General features: G+C 45.9%; 1 protein-coding gene and 1 long non-coding RNA gene across 2 annotated transcripts in view; one reads left to right on the top strand and one right to left on the bottom strand.

The window, feature by feature from the left end:
- Positions 1-11,643: 11,643 nt before the first annotated feature.
- Positions 11,644-17,503, bottom strand: OSTC (oligosaccharyltransferase complex non-catalytic subunit). The gene is made up of 5 exons (XM_083456866.1): positions 17,420-17,503; positions 17,012-17,320; positions 14,714-14,807; positions 13,735-13,932; positions 11,644-12,662 (listed from the first exon to the last, which is right to left on the bottom strand). Exons 2-5 carry the CDS (start codon positions 17,148-17,150, stop codon positions 12,644-12,646), a joined length of 450 nt encoding a protein of 149 aa, XP_083312992.1. The 5' UTR covers positions 17,151-17,320; positions 17,420-17,503; the 3' UTR covers positions 11,644-12,643.
- LOC310685200 overlaps positions 15,858-19,336 on the top strand; it is a 38,944-nt gene continuing 35,465 nt past the window's right edge. The window contains exon 1 of the long non-coding RNA XR_014515113.1: positions 15,858-16,638. This is a non-coding gene — a long non-coding RNA (uncharacterized lncRNA). The remainder of the gene's footprint in view (positions 16,639-19,336) is intronic.

Here is a 19,336-nt window from a genome sequence, read left to right as displayed (position 1 = left end):
CTTACAGCCACAAATACCAAAATATCAAAAAAGCAAATCCCACTGGGGGGATTCAATGATTCTTCTGAATTCTCCAGACACCAGTATATCTGAATCAAACCCGTAACCTTCAGGGCCTGGGAGAACCCAACAGCAGCAAATGATTAAACCAGTACATGTAGGAAATTCTCGAAACCGTATTACAAGTACTAAAAAGAACAATACATTTTAAGGTTTTATTTATTTGTATTTAACTATGTAGGCTGCATTTTAACTGGGGAGGGGGGAAAAGCTTAGGAATATGCAGAGGAAAGGAAAGCTCCCACTGCAGCGGATGGGAGGTATTTCCCCCTGTGCAAATTGTTAGTGCAGGGCACGTGGTTCAAACTGGGACCCTAGCAGGTTGCAAAGGATTAAAGGTAAAGGTAAAGGGACCCCTCACCATTAGGTCCAGTCGCGGCCGACTCTGGGGTTGCGGCACTCATCTCGCTTTACTGGTCAAGGGGGATTCAAACCTCCAACCTTCTGATCAGCAAGTCCTAGGCTCTGTGGTTTAACCCACAGCGCCACCCGCGTCCCTCTGTTGCAAAGGATTAAGTTCCCCTTAACAACCCTCCTCACCCTGATTACAATCTGGATCAGTTAGAGATGGGCTCTGCACTGGCACACTGTATAAAAAGAATCCTTCACTCAGGGGATAGATCTAGTTTGGATATCAACTAGTTTGGCTCTTGAAAATATGTGGGCAATGGTGTTTTCTGACCATTTCCCACACAAGCAGGATGCCCTCTCACTGCATTCTACAAGAGAGGGCATCCTACAGATACTATGCTATCAGGAGGTCCATTCTACCCCATGTTGGAATCACAGAATCGTAGAGTTGGAAGGGATCCCAAGGGTCATCTAGTCCAACCCTCTGCAATGAAGGGATCTCAGCTTAAAGCATCCATGACAGATGGCCATCCAACCTCTGCTTAAAAACCTCCAAGGAAGAAGAGTCCACAATCAAGCCTTTAGTGTGGCAGCACCTATGCTATGGAACTCTCTCCTAATGGCACCTTCTCAACTGTTTTTTCAGAGCCATTTTCCAGGACATTTCCCTTTCAACAAGCTTTCTAAAATCTTCATCTCAGTTGGCGTCTGTCTTGGATTTGAAAGGATTTTATGTATACAGTGGTACCTCAGGTTACAGACGCTTCAGGTTACAGACTCCGCTAACCCAGAAATAGTACCTCAGGTTAAGAACTTTGCTTCAGGATAAGAACAGAAATCACGCTGTGGTGGCAGCAGCAGGAGGCCCCATTAGCTAAAGTGGTACCTCAGGTTAAGAACAGTTTCAGGTTAAGAATGGCCCTCCAGAACCCGAGGTACCACTGTATAGTGTTGTTTGTATTCCTTTGAAAGAAATGTTTTATGTACCCAGTTTTTATTTATGCTTTTATATTGTAAATCCCTTCTGGATGCATCATGGGAAGTGTCAGAGCTGGCTCCGGGTCCCAGCTCACCAAGGACCAACGCTAGCCGGTAGTAACGTATCAAAGTCTTTATTGAAGAATAGTTTCCATTTCCAAGCCTCAGCGTCCCAGCTCTACATCTGGACTCTAGACCGGCGAAGCTCCGTCTGAGTCTCCGCCCCCTGCGCACCAGTTTAAGACTCTAATCTTACTCCACCTCTTCCTTCTCTCTCTCTTCCTCTGGGTCCTACTACCCCCTGGGGTCTCCTCCCTCCTGGACTCTTCTGAGGCAGACGTTGACCCCTCTGACTCCTCCCCCTCTCTTCGGCGGGCTTTAGGACCTGGCTCCCTACCCGGGCTGCCCACCTTGCCGCCCTCCTGTACATTTGAACTTGGCGCGCGCGCGCGTTTAACTTTCCTGATGACCGTTTCCTCGCTCCCTGATGAGGGTGTGGTCCCTCCTGCCTCACGTTCTCCCGCTGCCCGCGCGCCCCCTGATCCCGATGCCTGGGACTCCTCCCCCCTACTGTGCTCTGGGGGGGACGCTGGTCCGGATTTCCAGCTGCTACTCTCTGAGTCCCCCCTGGTCCCTTCTTCCCGAGGTGCCCCCCTGGGCACTCCCCTTGCCCTGACTATGGGGGCCCCTTTCTGTGAATCTTCCGAGTCACTGGAGAGACTCAGAGACCTCGGACTGCTGTCCTCGCTGACATTTCCTTCGGACTCCTCCCACTCGCTCTCCACTTCCTCCCTCTCCGGTGACTCTGCTCCTGAACCCCTGACATCCATCCCCCCCTCGAAGCCCCCCGTTCCCCCTCCTCCGGCGGGGGTGCTGGGTGCTCCGTCGTTGTGGGGGTGAATGGCGGATACAGTTCGTCCCCCGTGGCGTGCATCCATCCGGATAAGTCCGGCTCGTCCTCCTTGTCTTCGCCGACCTCGATCTCCTCTGCTTCCATCTCCGTGCCGCCATGCTCGAACCCAACTTCCTCCCCCAGCATGTCCAACCTGACTTGGAGATCCCGGCAGGCGTTAACCATTTCCTCCTCTCTTTTCCTGGAGGCAAGTACCTCCGTGCTGAGCTGTGTCACAGCTTCTTGCAGGGCTGTTAGTTGCTCTTCCGTAGTCATCTTGCCTGGGTTTTGTGAGCTCTGGAAGCACCCCTCTTCTTCCCTCGCTGCGTCGACTCACGTGGCGAGGTTCTTGGTGCCAAAACTTTTTTGAGACGGAGCTTACTGTCAGAGCTGGCTCCGGGTCCCAGCTCACCAAGGACCAACGCTAGCCGGTAGTAACGTATCAAAGTCTTTATTGAAGAATAGTTTCCATTTCCAAGCCTCAGCGTCCCAGCTCTACATCTGGACTCTAGACTGGCGAAGCTCCGTCTGAGTCTCCGCCCCCTGCGCACCAGTTTAAGACTCTAATCTTACTCCACCTCTTCCTTCTCTCTCTCTTCCTCTGGGTCCTACTACCCCCTGGGGTCTCCTCCCTCCTGGACTCTTCTGAGGCAGACGTTGACCCCTCTGACTCCTCCCCCTCTCTTCGGCGGGCTTTAGGACCTGGCTCCCTACCCGGGCTGCCCACCTTGCCGCCCTCCTGTACATTTGAACTTGGCGCGCGCGTTTAACTTTCCTGATGACCGTTTCCTCGCTCCCTGACGAGGGTGTGGTCCCTCCTGCCTCACGTTCTCCCGCTGCCCGCGCGCCCCCTGATCCCGATGCCTGGGACTCCTCCCCCCTACTGTGCTCTGGGGGGGACGCTGGTCCGGATTTCCAGCTGCTACTCTCTGAGTCCCCTCTGGTCCCTTCTTCCCGAGGTGCCCCCCTGGGCACTCCCCTTGCCCTGACTATGGGGGCCCCTTTCTGTGAATCTTCCGAGTCACTGGAGAGACTCAGAGACCTCGGACTGCTGTCCTCGCTGACATTTCCTTCGGACTCCTCCCCCTCGCTCTCCACTTCCTCCCTCTCCGGTGACTCTGCTCCTGAACCCCTGACAGGAAGTGATTAAACAAACATCACCATCATCATAAACAACTAGTGATGAATGGCATTTTTGCATTTGACAAAGTATTACAGCTTTGGAACAACTCTTTTTTTCACTGGATGGAGCTCAAAGGAGCCAAGGCAGGCTGCCTTTCACAGGATGCCCAGCTGGAGAGCAGAAACATGGCAGAAATGTGCCTGCAATGCAATCAGCTCAGGACAACTGACACACAATGCAAGAACATTGAAGCAAGCCAGCAAACCAAGAATCTCTGCAGTTAGTCTGACCTGGGAAAGGGGGTGATAATTCTCTCTTGGCCCAAAACAAGGCTATGAGGCAGGCACTGAACACAAACAAAACACACATCCAGGCAGTTTCCAAAAGGAGCATAAGAAGAGCCTGCTGGATCAGGCCAATGGTCCCTCTTAGTCCAGCGTCCTGTTCTCACAGTGGCCAACCAGGTGCCTGTGGGAAGCCCATAAACAGGACCAGAGTGCAACAGCCCTCTTCCCACTTGTGATTCCCAGCAACTGGGTGTGGGTCACATTAGTGCCTTAGAGTGCAGTGAAGTTGCTCCCCTGCTAGCTCTTTTCCCACTAGCTGTTCACATCAGCATGGCTTCATTAGCGTCAGATTCATTTCCTCGTATTTACGGGACCGCCTCTCCTGGTATGCCCCGCAGGGGACCTTAAGGTCCATGAATAACCATAGTTTAGAGGTCCCGGGCCCTAAGGAAGTCAGATTCTCCTCCACAAGGGCCAGGGGCTTTTCAGTGATGGCTCCGACCTGGTGGAATGCTCTGTCCCATGAGACATGGGCCCTTCAGGATTTAACCTTCCGTCGGGGCTGTAAGACAGAGCTAATCCACCTGGCCTTTAATTTGAATTCAGCCTGATCTTTTATTTCCCTTTTCTTCCCTCCCCCTCCCCTTTATGAAGACTACCCGCTCTGAGACCCCACAGCTAATTCTTCCCTGGCCCAAGTAGGACCAATTCAGCCAGGTAGCCCTATCTAATGCTTATTTCCCCCTAAATTGATTTCTGAATTGAATTTTATTGTTATTCATGTTTTTATACTGTATTTTATGCTGCTATTACAATTAAGTGTTTTAAATTTGTTATTAGCCACCCTGAGATTTTGAACCAGGAAGGGAGGGGTATAAATAAAAAAGATATTATTATTATTATTACACAAAAGGGGATGTTGGTGCGGTGAGAATGTCTTTATGCAAAGGTTCACAACTTGGCTAGAGAGGAATTAGGAATGGCTTAAGGACTCCAATAAGTGTGAAGCTTATTTGAGAAACAATACATCAAACAGTGGTGTTTTGTACCATAGTACAAGAGACATATTTTGGAAAATGTCATGTGAACACCGATTAAAAATCCAGCACTAGAAATACACTGAGTGCACAATAAATGGGAATGTGAACACAGCCTGGTGTAGAAAATAGCCATTGTAGCTAGTAGCTAACCTTACACTCCAGGTATTTGTCTAATCCTCATTTAAAGCTGTGCAGTTTTAAAATGGCTGGAGTTCAAGGGTCACCAATGTGGGGTCACCCACTCCCTCCCCAGCTGTGGCATCCTAACTGCCATGAACTGGCCAGGCGACAGGGAGGAGGAAGAGGATTCCAGTGAGGGGTGTAGCCAGGACTGGGACACACCGGGGCAAGCAGGGGATGAAGAAGGAAGTACTCACAGGGTGATGGAGGACAATGAGGGGATGGAGGTCAGGAACCAGAGCAGCAGGACCCATCACCAGAGCCAGAGGAGCCCCTGTCTCCATGAACGCAGCAGGCTCTGAGGCGCAGGGAGCAGCAGGAGTGGCACTCTAGGAGGCTGAGGAAGGCAAGGGCCCACAGCCCAGCTCCCTGCCCAGGTGGAGCTTGTTAGCTCTGGGAGGAGGGATGTGATTCCTCAGCTGGAGTAGGCCTGGAACAGGTGAGGGTCACCTGCTTCATCAAGCTCAGATGCTGCAATCAGCAGGCAAAGTACAAAAGGAAAACAGAGCTGAGGGGCTGTGTGTCTGCTCAACTGCCCATGACTGACAGTTGTGATTTTGTGGCTCACAACAACTAATAATAATAATAATAATAATAATAATAATAATAATAAATTTTATTTATACCCCGCCCTTCCTGGTTCAAAAACTGGGCTCAGGGCAGCTAACTACAAATTTAAAACACTTAATTGTAAAAGCAGCATAAAATACAGTATAAAAACATGAATAACAATAAAATTCAAAAATCAATTTAGGAGAAATAAGCATAATCCCCAGGGCTAGTTGGCTGAATTGGTCCTACTTGAGCCAGCGAGAAGGCCAGGGGAGAATTAGCTGTGGGGTTTCAGAGCAGGTGATCTTCATAAAAGGGGAGGGGGAGGGAAGGGAAATAAAAGGTCAGGCTGAATTCAAATTAAAGGGGTGGGGTTAAGCATCACCAGCTGAAACCCCATCCCTGATATCGCCTCTCCCTGCTGCAATTAGGCCTGAAAAAGCCCTTCTACTGGCTCCAACAGAAGGTCTCTTCTAGCCCAATTGCTGGTAGGAGGGGAGAGTGAGTGTGTGTTCATGTGTGCCGTTGTCATGGTTGCATGTGTGGACATAACTGAGGTGTGTGTATGGTTGTGGTGCCCACTACCATTTCTACAGTTCACAAATGTATCCCTGGGACCCCAAAGGCTGGTGACTCCTGCAATAGTTTGACTTTGACTATGGCAATAAGTCGTACCCCAAAGAAAAGCTCCCTTCCATTATATGAATTTGGTTGTGACCTGGTTTGACTTGTTGTTGTGTCTGGGCTGTCTTACGTCTTATCTTATCTACCCAGATCTGTCCAGGCTCACAGCGTTCAGTCCTAGATGCTATCTGTCTACTGAAATATTTGAGTATTAACCTGTACTCTAGCTCTGGCTCCGGCGATATCTAGATGACATTGCTGGTATTTTTAGAACACCCTTCCTCATAAGAGCCGTCACCTATTTTATCATCATAACAACCCTATATGATAGGTTAAGTTAAAAGAACGTGCCTGGCTACAGACCACCCATGGGCAAATAGAGACTTGAACCCAGGTTTTCCTGGTCTAAGGGCACTTTCTAACCCCATGCATGAGCACCAGCCAGAATCCAAACATTTTAGCATGAACCAAAACAACAGATCATTACTTTCAAACCTAACATTGGTATAGAACAGCATAAATGCAGCTCATGGTGCAAAAATGAAAGGGGAAAAAAGTTGCTTCTAGGGGAATCCAGTAGCCTGGAACAGCATCCCAAAATGGCAATATTACCTACAAAATGTAGTTTCCTGAAGGCAAAAGCATAAAAAAATACCACAAATAATATGTAAGTAAAAAAGCTTCAGACTGCAGCTCCCTTGGGAAGCATGGCAAAAATGGGGTGTCAGCAAGGAGGCAGGAAGCTAGCTGAAAGCAGACTCAGGTTGATGGAGCAGCATCCCCTGAAATTTCTAAATGAGGGCCAGGCAGTGAGTGGGCAGAACTTTTACCCACCAGAGTTGTCCCTATTCCTGAGAAAACTAACCCGTTTGGGACTTCTTTTAGGGTTAAGGGAATCTCTCACCCAGTGTAGAACCTGATCCTTCATTCCCAGTGTCCATGGCTTACACAAGCTGAGTGTGAAAATTAATACGATCTCTCATGGGCTTGCCTGTTTAAATACTATACTTATAGCTGCTCATTTGATCAACAGCATGCAGCTAAAAGGAGCACACTAGGCAGGGGAAGATAGCTCAGCACAAAGCCCTGTGGGAGAAAAGAGGTTAGCTCAGGACAAGCCACAAACACATGGCATCATCATCATCACGGGAGTGGATTGGGTGCCGGTGGAGGGTGTGTGTCCCTTCTGGTTCCTAGGCAGAAAAGGAGCTCCAAACCAAAACAGTGAGAAAGTGATTGACCAGCAGATTGCTGAACTTTTTTTTTATAGACCTTGTGGGTTTAAGAGAGGACATGTATTTTACAGCTTTGCAGAAGAAAAAAGGCAAACAAAAAAGAAGTGTTGATTAGTGGATTTAAAGGGAAGACAAATGCGCTATTAATTGAGTTTTTAATCATGTAGACACAGGTGGCGCTGTGGTCTAAACCACCGAACCTCTTGGGTTTGCCAATCGGAAGGTCAGCGGTTCGAATCCCTGCGACGGGATGAGCTCCCGTTGCTCTGTCCCAGCTCCTGCCAACCTAGCAGTTCGAAAGCACGCCAGTGCAAGTGGATAAATAGGTACCGCTGTGGCGGGAAGATAAACAGTGTTACCATGCGCTCTGGCTTCTGTCACGGTGTTCCATTGTGCCAGAAGCGGTTTAGTGATGTTGGCCACATGACATGGAAAGCTGTCTGTGGACAAACACCGGCTCCCTCAGCCTGAAAGTGAGATGAGAGCTGCACCCCATAGTTGCCTTTCACTGGACTTAACCGTCCAGGGGTCCTTTACCTTACCTTTTACCTTTAGTAGCCTTACCCTATAAAACTGCTGCTGAGATGCTAAGCTTCCTAACAGGGCTGGAAGAAGTGTTAGGTATTTTCACACATTACCACTCTGGAATGGGTCAAAAATAGCCTTCTGCAGCCTGACACTGAAAGCCTGAGAGAGTTACTGAAACAGATTCCTGAGCTCAAAGTTGTCCTGATTCCAAGTAGCTGTGTGGGGAAGAAACAAAGGCTGCAGCCCGTTCAACAGAATTGTCAACACTGACTGGAAGTGTCCCTCCAGGATTTCAGAGAGGGGTCTCTCCCAGCCCTACCTGGAGCTGCCAGGGATGGAACCTGGGACCTTCTGCATACAAAACATGTTTGTTGCCACTGAGCTATGTACCTTAAGTCCACGGGCAGCTAATGCATCCTTGCCAAGTAAAAAAGGCTAAACAATGGAGATGATCTAGCCAACAGGAAAGGAAGGAAGCAGGAAGATAGTGAATATTGACTTTATATTGCAGGCTAGAAATGTGGATTTTGTGTGTGGCAAATTTCCTGGCAGAACCATACACAAACACATTATGTTCAGATCCCCTTTTAGCATGGAATTAGTGCATTCATTTCTATCACTTTTGGAGAAAGCATTCAAAGCAGTGTGCCACACTTAAAATCTCACCAATCAATAGCAAAGGTGTCATGACTTTGAAGAAGCACAAAGTCCTCATGACTTTGAGGAAGGCACATTTGGCAAACCCTCATCGTGATCAATTCCTGCCCGGAAACCTATGTCCCCACTGTGGAAGTATGTGTGGATCCAGAATTGGCCTCCAGAGTCACTTACAAACTCACGATTATGACCGTGTTCATGGAAGACAATCTTACTCAGCTATGAGTGATCACCAAAGAAGACCAACTAAAAACAGGCTGTAACAAATACAGTGTATCAGAACCAGCAATTTCTCAATTATCAAAGGTGGACTGAAAAATGAAGGTTTTAATTTGCATCCAACAAGACAATAGGGGGGAATCACCTCCATGTATTGGGGTTTGCAGCAGGAAAAGCCCTGCTTCTTGTAGAAGTCAACCTGATCATATGACACTTTCACGGGGCCCAGTTCAGTGGCTCTCAAGTGATGCAGGAGTTTATACAGGAAGTGATTCTAGACTGTTTAAGGCTTTAACAGACCTTGAATTGAGCCCAAAACAAGCTGGCAGCCAAAGAGTTTTCTCATGACAAGCATTATATGAGAGCGTTGACTCAAGTCTGCCAACTGGTAAGTGGCAGCATTCTGCAGCCACATTCAAGAGCAGTTCCACGCACAGTATGTTACAGTAGTCCAGGCATAGGCAGACTCGGCCCTCCAGATGTATTGAGACTATAGTTCCCATCATCCCTGACCCCTGGTCCTGTTAGCTAGGGATGATGGGAGTTGTAGTCCCAAAACATCTGGAGGGCTGAGTTTGCCTATGCCTGCAGTAGTCCAACTTGGAAGTCACCAAGGTGCAAATCAGCCTTAGCCAACCAGGTGCCCTTTAGATGTTTTTGGGCTACAATTCCCATCAGCCCCAGGGAGCAGGACAACAGCTAGATCTGCATTGTCCAGTTGTGGGCATAGCAGCTGAAACAGCAAAGGGGCATGTTGGGCCATGGGATGAGGAATCCAAACACTGGATTCGGGGAAACCACATATGTCACTAGTTAAATATGTCATATGCCACTCAGAATTTGTTTTGCACACCAACTCCTTAGCTGAGTATGTTCTGTTTTAAGCAACAGCTTCAGCAACATGGAAACAAGGCAAGGCTTCGGCGGCACCCTGGACAGCTCCATGCAGGATTTAGGCTGGAGATTATGTAACAGAAGAGCGCAACAGCCATCTTGAGACTCAGCCTGTTTGTTTGTTTGGTTGGTTGTAAGTTGCTTTGAGTTGTTTTGGGCAAGACAAAGCGACTAACAAATATAACAACAACAACAACAATACAGCAAGTACAACTCTATCTCAGCAGCTGGCTCCACATTCCATGAGAGCAGCCTTTGCATTTAAAGGGGTCCAGACTGCTTTAGGAGTAATAAATTCCAATGGAGTGGGTAGGGCAGGCATAGGCAAATTCCAGCCCTCCAGATATTTGGGACTACAATTCCCATCATCCTTGGCTAACAGGACCAGCGGTCAGGGATGATGGGAATTGTAGTCCCAAACATTTGGAGGACTGGAGTTTGCCTATGCCTGGCGTAGGGGACCATGGTTCTACTAGGGCTTCTGAGCTGTAGTCAGAAGTGAGCAACATAACCTTTTCATGCTGGACAATGAGATCCTCTTGCACAAGTGATTCTGATTACAATTCCCTTCCCCACTTGAAACCCCCAGCCTCATTATCTGAAGATCCCAGAGCTGGGAGGGATCACAAGAGTCATCTGGTCCAACCCCTTGCAATACAGGAATCCTTTTGCCAAAGATGGAGATCATGATTAGGATTCTCATGCTCTGCAGACGGAGCTATAAATAAGAAGCCCAGTTCTGGGGTCATGACATGGTCATAGGCAGGCCAGAAATATGGGCATATTTAGACCTTACCATGTATTGGGGCAACATTGATCAAACATGTACATTGACACTTTGGTAGATTATGCAGATACAGCTGTGCCCATGGAACCTATCATTTCCATTAGCTCCAGATGGCTAATTATGTCCTCCCTCATTTCTGTTTATGAATTTACTATTATGAGACTTTGCCAGTATTTGCTATCATGTGGGTAGCATTCATTTTCCACGTCTGCAAAAGATTAGGTAACTATTCAGCAAAACAATTGCAGTTCTAAGAAACTTAAGACTGTTCCGCATATTTAGTGGTTCAGGGACATTTTTACAGGCAGGACCAGGAAATAATAGCTTAGCAACAATAGTTTCTTTATTACATTCCCAGTAAACATTGTTGTTAAGATGTAGCCAGATATTTTGTTTCTAGGGTGAATCATATGAGCCCATGTGCAGATGACCGAGGAAAGAGGAGCACAGATTCCAAATTAAAAATAAACTGAAGGGGGTGGGGGTAGAAGGAAAAGTAGAGCAAGAGGAAGAGATTGTAAACAGAACTGCTGCCACAAGAACATTCCAAAGGAAAACTGATTACAGTGAAGTGTGATAAAAACCTACCTTTTCCCTACTTTTCTCATCCCATTTTATCTCAGAATGGTATAAGTAAATCCTATTATTAAATGTCATTATGTTTCACTTCAGTACACAAAATCCATGCAAGCAGTGCCACCTGCTGGCAAAACAATGTAATACCTGGCACCTTTATTACATACCTTGAGGCGCCAGGCAAAAATGTTTCTCTTTAACCAGGTGCTTTGCAGATTACTGTTCTATGGCTTTTTAACTGTGTTTGTAGGAGGGCACTTATTGGTTTGCTATTGTTTTAGTATGTATTTTTGTGTTTTCATTTTGTATTTTTATGATGTGAACTGAATTTTATTTTTAATGTGCATGTTGTAAAGCATCCCATGATGAACGGCAGTACAGAAATTTGAGTAAATAGAACAAACTGGACCTAGGCTATAAATGAAAAGATGACCCAGAACCATTCCTTGGAAATTCCCAGGAAATTGGCCCGGGAACATCTGCGAAGAAGTCTATGGTTTAGCAGAAAACTCATTATGTGGCCAGGAACAAGTCATTCTCCCCATCTGTAAAACAGAAATAATACTGGCCGCTAGACAGAAATGTTATGAAGCAGTACTTAACTTTGTCCGAATGCCAAAAATGCTCCAATATATGAACGCTGTATTAAACACAAAGTAATTTAGTAGAAAAAGATGTTTAATATGTCTTTCTTATCTTTTATGAAGAGGAAGAACTACATTCACACAATAATGGATTTTTCCTTCACACATGTATTCTCTTGCTGCGTTAGAATGAATATCAAAGTAAACATTACCCGAGACACTGCTCTGATAGAACACACACCCCAACTGAGAAGATACTCCTATGTGCAAAGCAGGTGAACTCTGCTGCAGGAGCCTGGTGTGGAAAGTGGAAGTCTGTACCCAATATCCAAAGTTACACAACAGCAGCCCCTGCCCCACATGCACACTATGCAAAATGTTTTCCAACACCAACCACCTGTTAGGCAAGGGTGGGGTTAAGGAAGCAGAAGCTCAACTGGGAGCCTCCACAACCCTACAACTCTTTGACATCTCACAGCTTCTCAATATGTGATAAGCTCTGTCAGCTTGGACTGCCTAACCCAGAGGCAGGCACAACTTTTTTTTCTGCCATCGCAGGCTGCTGTATCAGGGACATGTGGTATATGGCAGTCATGAATCACTGACAAACACTTCTGTCAATTTGCAATCATGAAAATGATCAATTTATATTCCTCTAATCTAACCCCACCCCCATTTACAAAGTGAATTCTCTAAAAAGGAGCAAGAACAAGCCATGGTGGTACATGAATAAAAGTATTACTTTTGGCTTGAAGCCTTAGGGGTGCCGAGAGGAACAGGATTGAAGGACAAAGGTTTTACGTTTAAGGTTCAATACACTTAGGCCTAGTTAACACTTCTGAGTATTTTTTAACAGTCATAAAAATAGACACAAATCTGTTAATAAACTAACCGCCTGTAACAAGTGTTGCTCTTTATACAAGAAGAAAAGGAGAAAGCAGCCCTTTCCTTAGTTCATTCTCTTTTTCTTGTCTCTCTGGACAGGAGGGATGGGGCTGTGGAATTTTTGCTATTCATTCCTCTTCACGAAGAGAAGAAAATCCAATTTCTGCTTTGCGACACTCCACAATAAGGCACTAACCCATTAAGTAGCCCCTAGAGGACAAAGGGGAAATTTGAACAGGGAGGGAGGAATATATTACTGATTGTTTGCTCTTCACCCAGGTGGGTTACAACAATTTAAAATACAACATTAAAAACAGTTGCGATTACTCACAATTGCAAAAGCTACAATCACCAAAACAGGGTGGGTTCTTAAAGTATACATTTCAGGTGTCAAAGGCATTCACTGAAAACTGTATAATGAAGTGGACAGGGCGTTTCACAACTTAGGGGCTGCCACAGAGAATGCCCTCTCCTGAGCCATCACCACCTGGAGTTTCTGAGAGGGGTGGAGCTACCAAAAGGGCCTCCTCTGCTGATCTTAACACCCAGGACAGGGAAGGAGGAAGTCTTTCAGATATTTGGGGTGGGAGTGCTTTAGGTCTTAAAACACTAACATGAGCATCTTTTATAAAATAGAAGGATCACTACATAAGTATAGGAAGCCACCCTACACACCAGATACTTCTATGTAGGAAACCATCTGTGGGTCATATTTAATTATTGTACTCTCATGTGCTTGCTTCAGGTTTACATTGCTGGAAGTCATGGTTAGTGACATGATCTACATATACAATAAATTGTTGTATATTCCTAGATAAATGTTCCTTCAATCATTCTTGGTTTCCTTCTGGACTTTAAAGCTAGCCACAAAGACTCTGCCTCAATCTCCCTCAAACTGCGGATAAAACTGATCTCCCTTGCAGGATTACTGTAAACAATATTAGGTGTTTGTGAAATGCTTTTTACAACAGTACTTATATAGCTTTCCTCATAAATAGTATTGATTCCCTCATCTCAGACACTGTAGTCAGTTTTTTTAAAAAAAATTCTGATTTCATGGCCTGGCATCTTTCAATATTATGATTACTCCTCTAGAGTGGACATTTGCTTGTCTATTGAAAAAAACCTGTGGTATAATTCACACTGCTCCAAACAATGTTTTAAAAACATGAGAAAATCCTTGCAATATCTTTATTTTCCCCTTAGTACTTATTTTATCTTTAGATTGTGATAAAGATTAAAAGTGGAGGTCGGAAAATCATAGGAGAAACAATTTACTTACGGTAATTTCATCCTCATGAATACTCTGGCCATAAAGAAACTCAACAGGACACTGACAAATCCAATAAAAAGCAGCAGAAATCTGTTCAGCTTTGGGATATTTGGTGCATTAGAACGGTCCAATATTATAAAGCCAAGGCCTCCCATTGTGAAGAGGAAGCTGGAAGCGAGCCCTTCCATAATGTACTGTCCATTTACTCTGCATACAAGACAAGGAAATATTTTAGTTTGAACAGCAGTGCTACAGATTATCTGGCTAACCTGTCACATTGTGTAAAATTCACAAACATAGGTGCATGCATATATTCTACTCTCACACACAAGAAAAACAGTCATCATGATACAGTGGAAGGTAGAAAATAAAATAAATGATGAGTGTCACATTACAGGAAAACTGCTTCCTCTTTGAAACCATTAGAGACTTGATGCTATTAAACAAAGATGAGAAGTTCCCAAAAGCAGTGCAGATAGCTACCATACCCCAAGCTCTATAATTTACTGAGAAGCAATCCCATCAAACATCTGGCTATTCCTTCAGCTATAACTATCAACACACACAGAGCCCGATTTCTTTCCAGAATATGTCAGGCACTTATTACTGGTTTTCCCTTTGCCATGATACTTCTTGTTGCTTTAGATCCCTAGTCCCCAAATAGGATGGCCCTACAATTGTAGCTACACATAGTGTTTACTCTCTGACAATTAGTTTCCATCCTTGACAGTAGTTTAAACCACATGAATGACTATTAACTCAGTTCAACTAAGACTCTGTTCCAGAGAGCAGGAGGACTGTCTACTAAGTTAAACAACTTCTTTTAAAATGATGTTAGTGTTTCTATTCATTTCTGTAGCTCGCTAAAGCTACAATAAGCTTTGATCACAATGTTCTAACAGCCAGCTCACCATGTAAACAGCAGTCAAAATACTCCATAGTAATCTTTAGAGAAATACATTTTGCTAGTATCGAGTATATTTTCTACCTGTAAGCCAAGAAGGCCACAGGCCTCTGATGTCCATGTTCATCTGTCATTGAGCCAACACTGGGAGGTTCTACAATCACATCATAAATGATTCCTACAGAAAGAGAGAGAAAATGTAAATTTAGTTTGAAAGAACACACACACACACACACCACCTTCCCTAAGCCTAAAGGTAGAAAGAACGTTCATGATCTAAGGTCTTTTTTTCATGTGAAAAATTTGGTGGGCTGTATTTAATTTTAGACATACAAAAGTGTGCAATAGAGTACACAGCTACTATTGCCATATCACAAGTTTCAGGGAGAATGAGGAGGGCTGTGGTTGTGTAGCTTACTACAATCCTCCAATGCAGTCAATCGTTATTACCCATGCATTTACATGTGTGTGCAATGATACAAATAGTTTACAATAATCCTGTAATACAGCTCAATTGTTAATACTTCAGGTTGCAGTCCAGTATATTTTCTCTCCAGTCTCCCTCAGATGCAATATAGTAGCACCCACTCCATATTGTCGGGCTACACAGCAAAGGGAGAGGCAGCACTGCAGAGCCTTTAGAGACCTGCAGCTTTTGACTCCTTTTCTCCTTTCAGTTACAGTCATACCTCGGGTTGCGATCACTGCGGGTTGAGCTTATTCGGGTTACGGACACGCCGAACCTGGAAGTACTGGAACAGCCAAATCGTGTCTCGCGCATGTGCACTGCTGCGCATTGCGAATGTGTCTCCCGCACAGATCACATTTGCAACCCGAGGTTCCACTGTACTTGCTGTGGTCTAAACCACTTAGCCTCTTGGGTTTGCCAATCAGAAGGTTGGCGGCTTGAATCCCTGCGGCGGGATGAGCTCCCGTTACTTTGTCCCAGCTCCTGCCAACCTAGCAGTTTGATAGCACACCAGTGCAAGTAGATAAATAGGTACTACTGCAGCAGGAAGGTAAACAGCGTTTCTGTGTGCTCTGGTTTCCGTCATGGTATTCCGCTGCACCAGAAGTGGTTTAGTCATGCTGGCCATATGACCCAGAAAGCTGTCTGTGAACAAACACTGGCTCCCTTGCCCCGAAGCGAGATGAGTGTTGCAACCCCATAGTCACCTTTGACTGGACTTAACAGTCCTTTATCCTTTTTTTTAAAAAAAACCCTTACTTGCGACAACCACTCTTGTCACCAAGAGCCAGTCTCCAACTTAGAATGGGCCCCCAAATCCCCCTCTCCAGAGCGCACTGCCCAGACCACCACCCCTCACACCAGCCTAGTGCTTTCATAGGATCATAATGTTGGGAGTCCGAAGATCATCAGGTTCAACCCCCTGCAATGCTTGGCTGGGGTGTGTCTTTAGAAACTTTAAAAAAGCCAGCCAATGGTGCTGTAGTGGACAATGTCAAACTAGGACTTGGGAGGCCAGGGTCTGAATCCCTGCTCAGCCCTGAAGCTCATCAGGTGATCCAGTGGGCCAGTCACTGTGCCTCTCAGCCTTAGCTACCTTATGGGAATTCAATGAAGAGGGGCAGGGAAGTGGTTTGTTGCAGGGATTCCTCAAGGAGGAAAGGCGATATTACCTATGCATGCCATCTCAAACTCCTTAGAGGGAAAAGGCTTCAGGGCATAAACAAATAACAAAAGAAATGAATGAAATGGAACAGTAGAGTTTCTGCACCCGTCCCCGGGTTACTTTCATTTGCTAGTGTTTCTGGGGCTTTACTAAAATAATTAATACAAAAACACCCCTTCCGTAGCAAGGCACAACTCAGGACCACCCTGGCAGGCAAACGGGAAGCCTGGTGATAAACCCATTCCCTTTTCATGCCTTTCCCCCACCCATTTTTGGCTTTTTTCACTCCTAAATGGAAGATTACAACTAGAATATGCGGCAACGGAGAAAGAATAGAGATTGTTTATTGAATATTTACAAACAGATTGCAAGCAGGTAAGAACACTGGCATGATTATTGTAATAGTAACCTGCAGTTTTCATAAGAGTATATCTTTAAAGCAGATGAATGAATGAACAAATTAAGTTAAATTCGGATATACAGAATTAATTTTTAAAAATCAATTTAAGGAACCACAGAAAGAGGGGAGAGAAGGAAGTCTAGTTTTGAAATGTTAAAATGAATGTGAATTAATTGAGAGGCAGAAAGCTGAAAATTCTATATATGAATATGGGGCAACCGAGGCGGCAGGAATGAGCTGCGCGTGTGCATTTGCGTGTATCTTTGTGCGCGTGTGCATTTGCGTGTATCTTTGCGCGCGCCTGAAGGCCCACCGCGCAGAGCCTCCCGTCGCTCCCAAGGGAATTACCTCCCGTGATGAGGAAGTACGAGACCACCACCAGCGCGTAGACCGTCATGGCCGAGGGCATGTGCACCCAGCTCGGCTTCTTCAGCTTGATGTTGGGGCACTCCAGCACCGCGAACGGAACCCGGTAGAGCGTCTCCATGTCGACTCTCAGCGGCGGAGGCGGCTCGCCCGTCCCGTCTCCTCAGGCCACAAACTCCCCTCGTCTCCCAACGGCAGCTTATCCCGCGCATGCGCCGTTACAGAATCGATCGGCTCGTCTGGGCCACCGTCCTTACGATAATAAAAGCTGAGGCGGTAACTAGCCGGGTCCTGCAAGGGAAACAAGACAAACACGTCTCAGGAGAAAAAGGAAGGAAAATAAGAACGTGCCGCGTAAACGAAACGCAAAACAAATAATTGTGGAGAAACCCGAATTTGAATGCGGCGCGTTATTAATATTGTTTTTACCCTCCCGCGGCGTGCGGTAAGGAGCGGCTGGGAGAGGATACTGATCTGCCAAGTCCTGACAACGCTCAACGTGGCTTTCTAAACGGGTAGACGTGGCCCTGCCAGGACGCGCGAAAGCCACGCCCCCTCAAATAAGCCGCATTCCAAGTAGAAGGTGCCATCTGCTACGTCACACCCTCTATCTTACTATTTTGTGCAGGATTTATTAGAAGGAAGCTCCGCTTAATCTTAAAGAGGGCACAATAGTTTTTCTTTTCCTGCAACCGACTAAGGAGCTATCTGCGGTGGCAGTATCATATTGCATTAAACAATCAGAAGTTCCCCCAAACAATCCTGGGAACTGTAGTTTTTTAAGGGTGTTAAAAGACCTCTTACAGCATCTTAAAAAGCAGAGACATCACCTTGCCAACAAAGGTCCGTCTAGTTAAAGCTATGGTTTTCCCAGTAGTGATGTATGGAAGTGAGAGCTGGACCATAAAGAAGGCTGATCGACGAAGAACTGATGCTTTTGAATTATGGTGCTGGAGGAGACTCTTGAGAGTCCCATGGACTGCAAGAAGATCAAACCTATCGATTCTGAAGGAAATCAGCCCTGAGTGCTCACTGGAAGGACAGATCCTGAAGCTGAGGCTCCAATACTTTGGCCACCTCATGAGAAGAGAAGACTCCCTGGAAAAGACCCTGATGTTGGGAAAGATGGAGGGCACAAGGAGACAGAGGACGAGATGGTTGGACAGTGGAAGACAGGAGTGCTCTGGTCCATTGGGTCACGTTTAGTCGGACACTATTAAACGACTAAACAACAACAAAAAGACCTCTATTCTCCTCAAAGAGCTACAATTTGCAGAGTGGTTTAATGATCCATCTGTCTTGACAGTCAGCTCTGAAATTGTACTTCTCTGAGCGGGGTCTCCTACCAATTCTCAGCACCCTTAACAAACTACAATCCCCTGAATTCTTTGGAAAAAACCATGACTGCATAATATGACTTTTAAAATGTGGCTCTTTTTTGGGGTTATTGCTTTTATTTTTATTTTATATAATGTGATCTTTTTATGTGAACCGCCCTGAGAGCTCTGAATATAGGGTGGTATATAAATTCTAATAATAATACTAATATGCATGATGCTGCTTTAAATGTTTAGATGGGGCCTAATATGGTGATAGGGACGCGGGTGGCGCTGTGGGTTAAAGCCTCAGCACCTAGGGCTTGCCGATCGAAAGGTCGGTGGTTCGAATCCCCGTGGCGGGGTGCGCTCCCGTTGTTCAGTCCCAGCGCCTGCCAACCTAGCAGTTCGAAAGCACTCCCGGGTGCAAGTAGATAAATAGGGACCGCTTACTAGCGGGAAGGTAAACAGCGTTTCCGTGTGCGGCTCTGGCTCGCCAGAGCAGCGATGTCACGCTGGCCACGTGACCCGGAAGTGTCTGCGGACAGCGCTGGCTCCCAGCCTATAGAGTGAGATGAGCGCACAACCCTAGAGTCTGTCAAGACTGGCCCATACGGGCAGGGGTACCTTTACCTTTTTTAATATGGTGTTATCTCTCAAAAAGGCTTTGCTGATCTAGGCCCCTTCTACACATTTTTTAAAAATCTACCACTCCCATAGGTCCCAGTCAGTGTAGCTAATGGGCAGCGGCACTGGGAGTTGTATTCCCAAATAATTGCCAGACATTTGGTTGGCAAAGGTTGTCCTGGGAACAGTGGTTTCCATATTTCTTTTTCCTGTCAAACCACTTGAAAAGGCTGAGGATCTTGGTGGGAAACTTAATGATTTTTCTGCCTTTTGCAGGAATTGGAATGTGCTGCACTAAGTGATCTGTGGTTTTTAGCTGTATTTTTACAGACACATGGACCACCTAAATGAAGCTCATGGACCA

The sequence above is a fragment of the Podarcis tiliguerta genome (assembly GCF_965153285.1).
Source record: "Podarcis tiliguerta genome assembly, chromosome: 9".
NCBI classification, from domain to species: Eukaryota; Metazoa; Chordata; class Lepidosauria; order Squamata; family Lacertidae; genus Podarcis; species Podarcis tiliguerta.
This window is presented reverse-complemented; position numbering and strand designations above follow the sequence as displayed.

What these genes read in the sequence shown, in the direction of transcription:
- OSTC (XM_083456866.1), bottom strand. Translation starts at nt 17,150, where the DNA reads ATGGAGACGCTCTACCGGGTTCCGTTCGCGGTGCTGGAGTGCCCCAAC. An exon ending in GTACTTCCTCATCACGGGAG is followed by an intron (nt 14,808 to 17,011) that starts GTAATTCCCTTG and finishes CTCTTTCTGTAG; the next exon opens with GAATCATTTATGATGTGATT. An exon ending in GTGGCCTTCTTGGCTTACAG is followed by an intron (nt 13,933 to 14,713) that starts GTAGAAAATATA and finishes TCTTGTATGCAG; the next exon opens with AGTAAATGGACAGTACATTA.